Raw genomic sequence first — 14618 nt, forward strand, 5'->3', positions numbered from 1 at the left:
TGGGGCAGGATGTCGAATGTGGTCATTGAATGTCGAGACCAACAACTCCTGTTAGAATATTTTTCAAGTCCGATTTGTAGTTTGCCAGATATGTCCAAAAAGAGTTTTAATACATCACCCGGTATTATATAAGTAGGCCCTATGTGTCTGCGTATAAGTAACCTTAAATTCAGAACTTTCATCATGAAATTAAGTAATTACTATAATTTCAAACATAAGTAGCCAAACTATATTTTAGATTTTAAAAACAAACATATTCTTCACTTCCATTGGTGAATACCGAGAAATTCGCAAAGAAGCTTTTGAATTTGTGTTTCGTTTCGCTAAATATTTTTACCGTAAAATAATCTAAATTAAAATGCTATTGTGTGGTCACATACAGAAAGAAACGTCAAAAGTTTACAATTACTACTTGAAATTAATGCTGTCGCCCATTTCGAAAATTTTAAAATTACATAGTTTCTAATGTATTGAAATTTCATTTCTTATTGATAGTTTGAAACGTTGTAAATGGTTGTAAATTTTCACAACTCTCCCCCAAGTGGATTTGCATTCAACCAAAGGTAGTTTTGTAGGGCCTTATGCAGAGACGTTTTGAAGTGTTATTAGAGCCATACTAAAGAGTTCGACTAACGTATGTTTCCTGCAGTAGTCAGGTTTTTAGTATTACTCTAATCACATGTTAAAGCGACTCTGCATAAGGCGGGTAAAGTTTAACAAAAAGTCCAAAAAAGCCTCGTGAAAACAGCTCTTATTTGTAGAAGAATACATAATGATCGTTTTTGACTGTTGCAATGGTCTGTTCAAGCAGCTTGATAAAGATTCACCGTAGCATAACAACAAAAGCTACTTCTCTTATACGTTAAAAAAAAAAAAGAAAGAAAGAAAAGGAAAAGCTTGGTAAGGTGAATGTAGGGGACACCAAAATCTCTAGCAACGGCTCTGTTCCTGTGGCGGATACAGTTTCCGGCAATCCAAGCACTAAATCACTTTCTAGTTACAAATATTTACATCGTTCACCTCTGGTGCTTGGGGTCCCGGGTTCGATCCCGGCCCCTGCCAAGTGAACTTTGTGGTGGACAAACACTGTGTGCGTGGGTTTTCTCGGGGTTCTCCCGTTTCCTTCCACTTTCTTCATTCCACCATTTCATTTATTACTCATCATCACCGTCTCCTTTCGCCTAACCGGCATAACTGTGGGACGTAAAACTCAAAGATTTCATTTCATTTTTTCACAAGTATTTACATGCAACTTACCTGAAAATTTTCTTTAATCCTGTTCGAATTTACACTTTTGGGTATTACTGCGATTCCTTTTTGCAGTGTGTGGCGCAGCAAAATTTGTGCTGGAGTTCTTTGATATTTCTTTGCAATTTCTTGTACTACAGGATGATTAAGCAGATCTGGTAATTCTTTCCTGAAAAGAATAGTTTAAAAGTAATCAAATGTGTAATTAATATTATCATCATTCGTATTAAGATTCTAACGGCTAACTTTGTCCTAATTTCAAGTAAACTTTCGATTAATTATTCATATACCAGGTACTATCAAAATTTGAATTACAGTTTTAGTGTGAACATCTATGTACATTGGGATTCTTCGATGCTTCATGCTCATTCAACTTTAAAGTTTGTTCCAATTAAATTCTAGCATTACATAACCATTTTATTGTTATATGAATGCGTTTTACGATAACGATGATTTACATAATAATTATCTTATTAAGAGTGAATTGCTGAAACAATTTCAAGTATTAATTCTAGGGAGAAAATACTTTTAGCAATACCATGAATTTTATCTTTAAGAATATTTCCTGATTACTTCGAGTTGCTACTAGTCTTGATAAACAAATAGTTTCTTACATGAAATTATACTGAGCGCGTTCAGCGATCGCATCAATTTTTATATATAGGGGCCTATAAACTTTTGAGCAACGGCGCGGCGTAGTGATCGTTAAAACGATAGAGATTTCAATGAACTTATTGGTTTCATACCTCCTAGAAGCAGAAAAACAAATTTTTGGATGTCTGTCTGTCTATTAGTCCTGATGTATATCACTCACCTAGAGCAGTAGTTCTCAACCCTTTGTGTCGCGACACACTGGTGTGTCACGAAGTCCCCTAAAGAAGTGTCGCGAAATTTTAGAATTTAAAAATCATGAAAAATTTAATAATAATTAGTTAAAATTTAGATTGATTGTACAGTCAACATCTCCAGCGGTAACAATATTGCTCGTGCTATATATAGCCATTATAAAAACTAATTGGTTTCACTATTAATAATAATAATAATAATAATAATAATAATAATAATAATAATAATAATAATAATAATAATAATAATAATAATAATATTATTATTTATAATAAAAATATCAAACAAGTGTGGCGCGATGTCCTAGACGTTCAGCAAAGTGTGTCGTTAGTCAAAAAAGGTTGAGAACCATTGGCCTAAAGGACATAACTGTTCAACGCAGTCAGACCAAATTGTAAACTACACGTTTATATGATTGTCTATGGCTGAACTTTCTTCCTATCCCCAAGAAATAAGGTCAGTTTAATTGCATGTGAAAACGTTGCAAATTTTCCCGTAAACCACTCTAACGATTTTGTTTATATTTCTTAAATCAATATACCATTAACAACTCTAAAATATCGTATAGGTGTATATCGCTTTCCTAGGAAATATCCAGAAGGGATAATTTACTCTTGGGAGTAAGTTCTTTCTGATCGAATTTCTCAAAAAAACGACTCCGGCGATTTTGTTTATATTTATGACATAAGTTATTTCTCATGAAACATTCACAAGCAATAATTTATATTTTGGGGGAGCATGAGATTTCCAAGTTTTCCGTAAATCATAATATAATTTTGTTCATATTTAATAAATAAATAAATGAATTAGTAATAACTGTAGTATCACTTAAGAAATGAAAACGAGAAAGTTTAGTGTGGTGAACCGTACTTTTTATTTCATTGGCGTTCCTTATTTTGTCGTAAGGTTTGCAGTTTTCAAGGAGTTTCTTCCAGATCGATGACTTTCATCCTTTTCACATCCACTTTTTCTCCCTAATGTTACATCTCTTCAGTACCTTATAAGCTTTCTTTAAAATCGACTTTGTGTTTAAATTAGTCAGGAACAAAGGGATGAGTACATACTATCTTTGGTAAAAATATATTTAACCCTTAAAGGATCCTGGCTTTTTGGGCTATTTTTTAGACTTTCAGTCAAGCAGCTACTGTATCGTCACTATTTATCCTAGGATCATGGTTCATACCTCATTCTCTTCAGAATAGAACTGGCTTTCAAATGGTACCACTTGCATGCTCATACCATATACCAGAAGCGGGAAAAAATGTCAAAGTGAAAATTTCGGAGGGAATTTTTTTCTCGAACTTTGGCCCCCCCTGGACCCCCCCCCCCCTGTGTGATCGTAGTCATCTAAAAAAATCTGATAAATAGTACTTGGTATACTGAATGTGTGTGCCAAATTTCAAGTTTCTATCTTGAATAGTAAGGGTGGGAGAATTTTTATCAAAAATTCGCACAATGCCCCAAATTACCATAAAACACTATGATCTCAGGGAAAAAAATTCCTGAGACATTCCTAATTACCCTAGGACTATAATCCGCCAATCATTCTCTTCAGAATAGAACTGTCTTTCAGGCGGTACCATTCACATGTCTCCATTATGTATCTAAGGCGAAAAATTCCTGGAAAAAAGGGATTTTTGGGGGCAAAATTTCCCTTTTTTCAAATTTTGCCCCTCTGGACTCCCCCTGTTTTTACGCAGAAATCGAAAAAAAAACTTCTGGTAAATACTACTCGGTGGACTGAATGTTTGTGCAAAATTTCAATCTTCTACGTGAAAAAATAGGCCCGCCAGAAAAAATTTCCCTACCATGCCCCACTTTTACCCTATACAAAAGTATATTTGGATAAAAATTCACTGAGACGGTCCTAATTACCCTAGAATAATAATTCGACCGTCGTTCTCTTCAGAATAGAACTGCCTTTCAGGCGGTATGACTCACGTGGTCCTATCATGTATGTAAGGCGGGAAAATGACGAAAAACGGGATTTTTGGGGTAAAAAATCCCTTTTTTTTAACCCTTTGCCCCTCTGGTTCCCCCCCTGTTTTAACACTGACACCGGAACAAAAAATGTGGTAAATACTACTCGGTGGACTGAATGTTTGTGCAAAATTTCAATCTTCTACGTGGAAAAATAAGCCCGCCAAAAAATATTGAACATAGGCTTAGAAAATGAGAAAAGAAATTTTTGAATTATGACGTCATCACCTCCTATGTCTGGACGCAGGACGGTCTGAAACCATACGTAATGTCTTCTACAAGGCCTCTGGACTTGAAAAAAAAAACGGACGAAAAAGCTCAAATAGAAGAGAAATAACGCAATGTACCATGAAAAACGCGTATGGTACAAATTGTACCATAGGATCCCCAAAGGGTTAACGGTGTTTTTCCTAGAAGGTAAAGAGAATTTCATGACACAAAATGTATGCTTTCTTCTTAGTATGACCTATTTCTTGTGGTTGACATTATTCGGTGGCAAGAGTGAGTTTATCCCCAGATTTAAGAACATGTTTCAGTATAGTTCAGTATACTGCTTAGGAAACGAGAGAATTCTTCCAATAAAAACTGATACACTTACCGAAACGAAACACCATTTTTCGACACATTTTCGAGACTTCACAACCTTAACTCTTATGTCCTCTTCATTCCCATGTTTCAGAATATTTCATAATATTTAGGGTTGAAATCGATCATAGAGGAGATGACACCATTGTTTTTACCAAGGTCAAATCAGCTCTATCAGATTATATTTTTTAGAATTCAATAAGAGCTTGCAAATACGGGATTTTCTTCATGTTTAACCTCACTTAATGTCACATTGAAATCATAATAGGAAAGAAACGCAGTAAGGCTATGGTAACGGAATGTAACTTGGCAACAGATTTATGATTTATTGTTATTGAATAAATCAAATGGTAACGCTATATATTTTATTATGCACAATGCATGAGTCGAACAGAACTATCAAGGCTGGATTTGGTTGGTTTACCAATTGGAATTAAACATTCTTTTCAGCACTGAGGCTACATGAGACCGGATCTGCTGTTTAAAGTGGAATCCAAACCATTACTCGAGATTATATCCAAGACAAGTAACCCCACACGACTTAACCAGTTTCCTATGAAAGTGTACTTGCACAGGCGTACACGTTTTGCATAGTTGTTTCATTTAATTTCATAGTGAAAGTAAATTTGTACGACTTTAAGAGGGGAAAAGAAAGAAAATGCGTAAGTGCCCACGGTTTAGTAAACATCAAGGTTCAACTGTCACTGGACATCAACTACCACAGAAGACTTAAAGAACGACGTAATGAACATTTAGTGAATTTAGCATGAAGACAAAGGTTTATAAAACTTCTTGTTCTCATGCTTAAGATCAGGAATATCAGAATACGTCTTCTCAATTCTAAAGAAAACCTTTTTGAATATAGTACTTGTAACAGTAACAAACTTCCACATTCTAATCATCTATTTTCTCAATCAATGGTAAAATCCAATTCGATATGTTGCCTCAATTCGCATATTCCATTAATTTTCAGTCTTTCAAGAAGTATCTACCACAAGCGGATTACTGAGGGGATTTTGCTCGTCTGTAATAGGGCTTAAGTAATTTCGTGGTGCTGTATTTTCCACGAAATAGCCAGGGAGAGAGGGATCTGTTTTTGGTAGCATGAGATTCTGTCCTGATGGGTGATCTACAAAACAGTAGGAGGACTCTGCACTCATCTGCGAAATAAATATTCACTGAGCATACAAAGGAGTATCGGTGACATTAGAAAGAGAGCTTCAACCAAGAATATTATTAAATAGAGGATCTGCCCATATGTTCTTCATCATATTACCTCAATTAAGTCAAAAGACATCCGAGCATCCGCACGTCTGATCGACTACTCTCGTTTCCGCCATCCTCTAATTGGGTACTTTCGTTTCCGCCATGAACGTAGGCTTAAAATATTTGCGATCTTTTTGGGCGGAGCGGATAGAGTGGGGGATGGCGAAACTGTGACTTATGGCTTCACGATTTTGTTATATAGGCAGATCCTGTATTTTACAATATCCTTGGCTTCAACTCTTGGTAAGTAGTAGCTACTTATTTATTCTATCACAGAGAAGATGATGACAATATTTTTAGTATATACTCTTCATATGATCGACACTACAAATACTGTGGCTCAGGAGCAGCTAAGAAATAACACAATAACAGTTCGTTGGATACAATGTAAATTTTACCAGTCCTTGTTTTAGAGAAATTATAAAATAACAATGCATACTTACTTGATTCCTAAATGTTCAAATATTTTCGCTGTGCCACGAGTACCCAATGGAGAATAAGCACAGACTGTAATTCCGTTTTCACGACAAAATTTCACCATTTCCTTTTGTTGGAAGTACAAATGCAGTTCTATCTGTAAGTTAGCTGGAGGTATTCTTGCAGATTTCAATATTCGTTCGATTTGCTTGGAATTAAAATTTGATAAACCTATTGCTTTTGCTCTCCCAGCATCCACTTGTGCCTCCATGGCCTAAATAAAGAAGAAAATTATAAAGTAAGCTATTAGTTCCTAGGGTGAATATTGGATTGTTTTGTGCTGGAAGTTACACCTGAAATTGTTCCTAATTCATACATTCATGCATCGTAAAAGTAAGTGAATGGAAACTAGTTACGTTACGTTTTTGTGTTGAAAATATTGTAACTTATATTATATATTGTAACTATTGATTAAAGAAAACTAACGTTCTTTTATTTTGAAAACATGTGCCACAAAAATCTGGGTGTTTTCTTTTATTTCTTTACACACAAAATAAAAATCTATAATAAACTAACAGAAGACGCAAATGTGTTTTGCGTTACACTAAGACATCAGTAGAATAAAATGATTATTTTACGGAATAACTACAAAAAGTGTGAAATTAAATAAATTGCACATGCTGTCACCTACTTTATTCTAGATTAGAGGGGCCGCGGTGACTCAGTGGTACAGTGTTCAACTCTAGTGCATGGGGTCCTTGGTTCAATCCCAGCTCGCACCAAGTGAGCCTTGTGATGGGCAAACACTGTGTGCGTGGGTTTCCTCGAGGTTTTCCCGTCCCGTTTCCTTCCACTTTCTTCATTCCACCATTTCATTCATTTCTCATCATCACCATCTCCTTTAGCCTAACCGGCATAACCGTGGAACGTAAAACATAAAAGATTTCATTTCATTTTTTTTTTTTTTAAATTTTAGATTAATGATGATCAAATAGCGAATTTTCCGTTTTTCTAACTCCATGCGTAACAGAGTAATGTTGCTGCCTTTCATACATAATCCACCTGAAAGAGGACTTTACCTTAAACTTAAACATATTCTTTTTAAGCATTTGGTTACCAAGCCCCTTGTGTAATGTAAGGTCGTTAATACAGGGTCGAAGAAAAATAAAGATTTCATTATACAGTAGTTACTTTCAATTGCTCGTAGCCCTAATTTTCCTGAATTTTGCAAGTAGAAATACGTAGAATAGAACTAATATTCAGAAAATGTATGACTTACGCACACTGGGCGAAACAGAGCCTTAAGCGGAGGTGCACGTAAAAATAGTCCCCAAGTACAGTTTTTATTTTGTCCTGATCAGGCCCGTATCCAAGGGGGTCTAGGGGGCCGGGCCCCCTACATTTTTACTGCTAGGGATGGGCACGAGACAAGATTTATGGCTGTCTCGTCTCGAAAATGTGCTGTAAAAGTGGTCTTGACTCGAAAAATATATATTTTTCTATTGGAAGAGCCGTGTCTCGACTCGAATTTTGTCAGTAAAATCCTGTCTCGACTCGTCTCGTGCGCATCCCTATTTACTGCCCCCTAAAATTTTCACGGTTGGCTTGCAAATGAACTATAATATGGTGATGAAATATAATATGGTTGGATCGGGCCCCCCCTAAATTCTACCGGACCTACCCTACATTTTTGGGCTGGCTACCAGCCTGGTCTTGCACAGCAGTGTATAATTAATTGTGCATCAGTGCCTTATATCATATTAGATAAAGTCAAGTGGAGTCAACCTAGGTTACGATTAAGTACGCGACATTTGTGGAGCACACAAAACGAGAAAAAAAGGACATGAATCACGGTAAAGCGTTCGTTTTTAAAGTTTGAAGCAGGTAAGCTACAGTCTACGTTAGACCGTATTGATATAGCTCAACCTCCTCATACAATCGCCAGAAATGTGACCCATAGTAGTGAGGGTACATTTATTACAAATACTGATGAAGTGAAAGGCCAGTGTACCTAGTTAAAAATTCAATTTTTCTAGTGAGAAGTATAGGCCTATTTACGAATAGAATAGTAACAAAGCTTATACGAAGAAAGAACTAAAAACTGGAAGTAGTAAATCGCTAGATAAAAATTCTGAGTAGCTTACGTCTCTTCCCTACAGATGGTTAGAACAGAAGTATACCCAAGCCTATAACGATATTGTGTACTTTTAAATATCATTTCTTGTATTTACGGGCAATAGGTGCTATTGAAATATGCACAAGCTAGTTAGAAGAAGAAGAAAAAATATGAAAAGAAACAAGGATCTTATAAAATAGAGGATCTTCCCTTACAACAAAATCTTGAAGCCATACGTCAGTTTCGCCACCCCTACTCTGCCCACTCCGCCCAATAGGATCGCAAAGTTTTGAGCCAACAATCATGGCGAAAATGAAAGTAGCCAATCAGACGATGGAAGAAACGAGAGTAGCCAATCAGACGTGCCGATGCTCGGTTGCTTTTTGGCTTCACTGATTTAATAGGATGAAGATACATATGGGCAGATCCTCTATTTATAACATTCTTGAAAAGAAATTAAATTAATTTTATTTCTGATATTATTATTGATACCTTGTCTACATGATAATCTGATATGTGTTATTGGTTGTCATAGAAACGAAAAACAATATATAACAGAAGATCCATTTTGTAGAATCAACATGTACAATATTTAAAAGGTGTAAATGTTTAATTCTTACGTACTATAATAAAAAAGGGAAATATCAAGATGGAGTGTTTAAGTGAATTTTAGTAAAAAGTAGTAGACAAGATAATAATTATTCGGACTGTGGGCTAAAGTGTAACACAGAAAATACAGAATAAGTACAGTGTTAACATTTTAAGCCAACGTGTGAATTTGTGTCGTGGACAAATTAAACCATATTACATTTCATTTTGAATTGCGATGATATTTTAATATAAAAATTTCTGCCTCGTTACGACATTCTGTATAGTATTATTTCTTTAACTATTGTTCCTATTTCATTATTGTTATAATTTCAGTTATTATTGTTAATTACTCCCAGGAACAGTTCAAGCAGGGCCGGATTTAATTTTTTGCCGCCTCTAGGGCGAAAGGTTCCGATGCACAAAATTTTAACGCCACAGAAAATTTAAACAAAAATAATAATATGCATACCTTCGTATAAGTTTAATGAACTTTCATTTCCAAAGAAGGATTTGTAGCTATTGTCACAAGTTTATGTTCTGGGAAATAAAATTATAGCGAATGGTTACTTTTAGTTTTACAATATGCAGTAGTACAATAATAATAATTTGCTTTCAATTTTGATCCAAAACATTATGCATATTTAAATAGTAAGGATATCACTAAAGCGAATAGGATAATTTTTGATCGTTGAAATTTTCCTACTATAATACTAAATTACTAGCTACTTTCTCAATATTACATTTTTCTATTCACATTAAAATCATAAAAGTAAATGAAAAACGAGAAAATGACATTATTAAACAGTATAATAATTATTTTTAATATCTTTGGTCAATTTTTGTATTTTTTCCGTCATACTATTACATTTTCTATCATTGTCTCTAGGGCCGGACCTATTGGTAAATCTGGCCCTGAGCTCACGACGGGTACTTAGAGGGCGGAAGGGTCAGTTTTAAACCATCAGTTTGATCAGAAGATACTAATTTCAGAACAAAATAATAACTTTTAAGTTATGATAACTTGAGTAAGAAAAATGCCGAGTATGGCATTGTTCATACTAAGGAGTATTATAAACAAAGTTTACTTGCGAAAGTTACTCATATCATTAAATATCTGCGTTCAAAAATAACACATTGCTATAATCCTAATAGACCTTAAATGAGGAAGACCTCGGTTCGATTCTGGTGGGAGCTCATGTGGTTCGGACCTCACACTAAAATGTAGGTAGTCTCATATTGCCTTAGTGCTAAAAGAGACGCTAAACTCTAATTTAACCAATCAATTTTAATATAATGAGCAGAAGCTAGATCGTTGTTAATACTATACATTTTAGTCTAAAGAGTATATTTTATGTATATTAAAAAGTATTTGAAAATTAAGTCTACAAGCTTTTCTTTACCTTCCATACTCCGATGTGATCTGTGCTGGGATCAATGAGCATAACTCCGTTCTCATCCATTGGGTGAATGTCGTCGCCTCGCTCGAAGTATCCAAAAGGTGTGTGCACAAGATACAAATCTACATAGTCCAACTGCAGTCTTGCAAGAGTTTTCTTCAAATATTTCTCAACTCCTTCTGGTCTGTTTCCAATTTCAGGCAACTATGTATAAAAGAAAGTTTTCAACCTATTTTGAAATCTCCCGGGGGAAATTTAGGATCTAAACTTAGGTAACACTAAGAAAATTTCAAATCATATTTCTAACGTTTATCCTCTTACTAATTTAAATCAGTGTATACGAAGGAAGAACTTCGTTAATGAATTAGTTAAGTTATTTTACTACTATTTTAGGAAAATATTGTAATAGCTCAGGAAGCAGATTAGGTAAAACTGGACACTCATTACGTTAATTATAAGAAAACATAAATAGTAAGTACATCAATTAAATTTTAAAATTTAGACCATTAAGCAGATGCGTCTCAAGATTACTAACATCCGAACTTAGAAATGTAAGAGAAAACGTGTGAGTGTTACATAACGAAATGTGCCAAGCGTGTGAAAAATAAGCGTTAAAAGTCTATAAAAATTACAATGTTATGGATTTCGTGTTGAAAACAGTGTCATAATATATTTATTAAGATTTCACACTATCTGCTTCACTTAGTTCGATCGTTGACCGTTGACAGCAGCATGCACAATGTAAACAAACATGATAGACCATTTACTTGTTTGTAAGTGAACTCAGGATCGTTGCGCTTCATGAAGTGTAGAAAATGGTCATTTTAGTGCAGAGGTGGTGGCGCATAGTGAATGGAGTAAACGCTACAATTCGTTCAAAGACAATTTAGAACTATCATACAAAGCTAATGGCCACTTGCTCTGTAAAAGATGTGAGAAGTAGCCGCCTGTCCACCTCACGATCGAAGAAAAACGTGGCAAGAGTTCAAAAAAAATTTAGCCACAGCCCGGAAAAAATCACTCCAGGTAGCTAGTGACAGTGGATTTTAAGGCATGCAGTAAAGAATACAATTTTCGCCTACGGAAATTCATGGAGGCACGAATTCAAGGAATTATTGCCAACATCTCAATTGATTTTCTTAAGAAAAGCATCAATTGTACTCGTATTCCTGGTCGTTTGAGGAAGCTGGTTAACAACATGAGTGTCCATATTGATACGAGACATATTCCTTTCTTTTTAATCCTTCTCGCATTTAACGTATACCTTTCTTTTTAATCTGACGAAGGACATTACATATTTTTCTAATGTATAAAAATCAATAGGCCCTATAAAGAAGGTTTTTTTTTTGGGGGGGGGATGTAGTTCCTGAAATCTATATTATAAAATTGAAAGTGACTATGCTTGTGACTATCCCGACCGATCTCGATCAAATTTTCAACGTAGATGCGGTTCTGGCCTGCAAGTGGTTTTAGCTATTTACTTTGACGGTAGAACTTTGGGGAGGGGGAGGAGGGGGACAGAAAAAATAAATAAAACTAATTCTTGAACCACCCGACCGATCTTGATCAAATTTCCAATATATATGAGGTTCGAGACTGGTATGATTTTTATGATTTCACACACTTTGACGGAACAACGTAGGGGAGGGGGTGGAGGGGGAGATATACAAAAATCAATAAATATAAAAATAAAACTGACTATGTTTGTGAATTAATAACTTTTGAACCACCCGATCGATCTCAAATTTTCAACATATATATATAAAGTTCAAACCTGAGAAGTTTTTTATAATTTCATTTTGACAGTAGATCTTAGGAGAGGGGAAGGGGAGGAGGGGAAATATATGAAAATGAATAAAACTTAATGACTCTTGAATCACCCGACTGATCTCGATTAAATTTTCGACATAGATAAGGTTCGGTCCTGAGGTGTTTTTATTTTCATATCACTTTAACTGTAGAGCTTAGGGGAGGGGAAGAAGAGGGAAGAAATCTATAAAAATAAATAAAACTTAAGTCTTCAACCATCAGAACGATCTTGATCAAACTTTCAACATAGATAATGTTCGGGCCTGGGATGTTTTCGTCATTTCACTTTTATGGGAGGGAGAGATGGAAGATATGTATAACAAGAATAAAAGTGACTGTCTTTGTGATTCCATCACGCTTTAACCACAGGATCGATCTTAATCAGATTTTCAATATGGATGAAGTTCGGGCCTGGGATGCTTTTTATCATATCACTTCTGATGTCATTTAAATCCAAATTCAGCCCCGCAAAAATTGTGGGAGGGGATATATATATATATATATATATATATATATATATATATATATATATATATATATATATATATATATATAATAAAAATGACCAATATCAGTGTCGAATTCATACTTTTCGTGGTCGCTGAGGTGAACAGTGACACTTCCTATGCCGTGGCCAAGAACATGGGGAGGAGAAGGGATAAATAAAAATCATCGAAAATGACCAATATCAACGAGCGCTTTAGTAATAGTAAAAAGTGACTGACTAACGAAACATATTACTATTTTTTTTTTTTTTTAATTTAATCCAGCGAAGCGGGTAATTGATGCTAGTGGATACATAAAAACGGAAGCTTACCACTCACAGTGATGTAGGGCCATGTCTAACTGTTCAACTCGAGGCGTCTTTTCAGGAGTAGATTAATAAAATGCTTTTCCGGAATTGTTTTTAATCATCCAACGCATGTATCAGGAATTTGTGTAAAACGTACTGTTGAGTCGCTAGTAGAGGAATAAATGGGTATTTTCACGGTTTGTTGGGGAATTTTCAAGTGAATGATGGGCTCATTTGAAAATCGTTACTGAGCATCTAGCAGATAAGAGAAATTTTCTCTCGAGAATCATTGTTAAACTACCAGCAAATGAATTTGAGTTCGGTTTCGTGAATCATTTCTGATGCTTGAGTAGACCAAATCAGGGACACTTACGGTTGTTGAACCTAAGTACGAGAAGTGCATTTCCAGAATTTACTTTGGATTTCCGAACAGAGAAATCTGGAGTTGCCTCTTTCAGTGTTGTTTACTTTGAGTTATGTATTATGATGGTTGTAAAAATTGTTTTTTTTTTTTTTTTCAGCAGCAATATTTACTCCTTCAGATGTGATTTTTCAACGTAAAAAATTTTTTCGCCCAACAGTGTACTTTTCTTTTCAAGCACACACACATCTTGATATATAGGAGTATTCTACTGTCAGCTTACAGAGCGGTTTATGCTCTTGATACGAGAAAACTTAAAAATTATATGATTAAGACTTACATTGAAATTTGGATTACAATGAAAATACAAATCCCTTCGTGATTTTGCATTGCAATTTAAATAATGATTATAATAAGCAAGTGTTGAAGAAAAAGTTCATTCACTGGCGTCTTTACCACAACCTTTTCACTAAGACTACCATACGAATTAGTGATGTGAAAATTAAAATGCTTTCAAATTTGAATCAGTACCGTGAAAATATTCTTAAGCTCTGCTTAATTAATGTGATTTAGAGTACAAAATTTGATGATCAATGGAGTCTTTAGAATAGCCGAAAAAAATGTTTCAATGTAGAATTATTTAATTACAATATATTCCAAAGTTATAAACCTCAAAGACTGCGCAAGTTAATTGGAAAGTTTCTGACCTGACCCAGAAGACAATAGTTCTGAATTTTAAACGTTTTGTGTGTTAGAAAGTAACTACATATTTCCTATCACATAATATGTTTTAATCATTGCTTCTGTGCAAGTGGAACCGTGAAACAGAATAGAGGAACTCGTAAGTGAGCAGCGCTTTGCAGTGATCGTGCTGTGATTCGTTAGCTGTTCCTGAGAAGTTGATAGCCAAATACACAAAACACGTTGGAAAAATGAAATCTTTAAGTTTAACGTCCCACGATTATGCCGATTAGGCTAAAGGAGACAGTGATAATGAGAAATGAGTGAAATGGTGGAATGAAGAAAGTGGGAGGAAAGGGGGGAACCCCGAGAAAACCCACGAGTACGGTGTTTGTCCACCACAAAGTCCACACGGCGCGAGCTGGGATCGAACCAGGGACCCCAAACATCAGAGGCGAACGCTCTGCCACTGAGCCACCGTGCCCCTCACAAAACATGTTGAAGTGCTATGCTCCATAGTATTCAGAG

General features: G+C 35.2%; 1 protein-coding gene across 1 annotated transcript in view; it reads right to left on the reverse strand.

The window, feature by feature from the left end:
• Positions 1–14618, reverse strand: part of LOC145664192 (1,5-anhydro-D-fructose reductase-like) — an 81127-nt gene that overhangs the window by 55429 nt on the left and 11080 nt on the right. Inside the window, exons 3-5 of the mRNA XM_081730629.1 lie at positions 10450–10650; positions 6369–6616; positions 1258–1417 (exon numbers count right to left, since the gene is read on the reverse strand). Of these exons, the coding sequence (XP_081586755.1) occupies positions 1258–1417; positions 6369–6616; positions 10450–10650 (609 nt within the window). The remainder of the gene's footprint in view (positions 1–1257; positions 1418–6368; positions 6617–10449; positions 10651–14618) is intronic.

The sequence above is a fragment of the Thermobia domestica genome, chromosome 11 (genome assembly GCF_964235325.1).
Source record: "Thermobia domestica chromosome 11, izTheDome1.hap1.1, whole genome shotgun sequence".
Classification (NCBI taxonomy): domain Eukaryota; kingdom Metazoa; phylum Arthropoda; class Insecta; order Zygentoma; family Lepismatidae; genus Thermobia; species Thermobia domestica.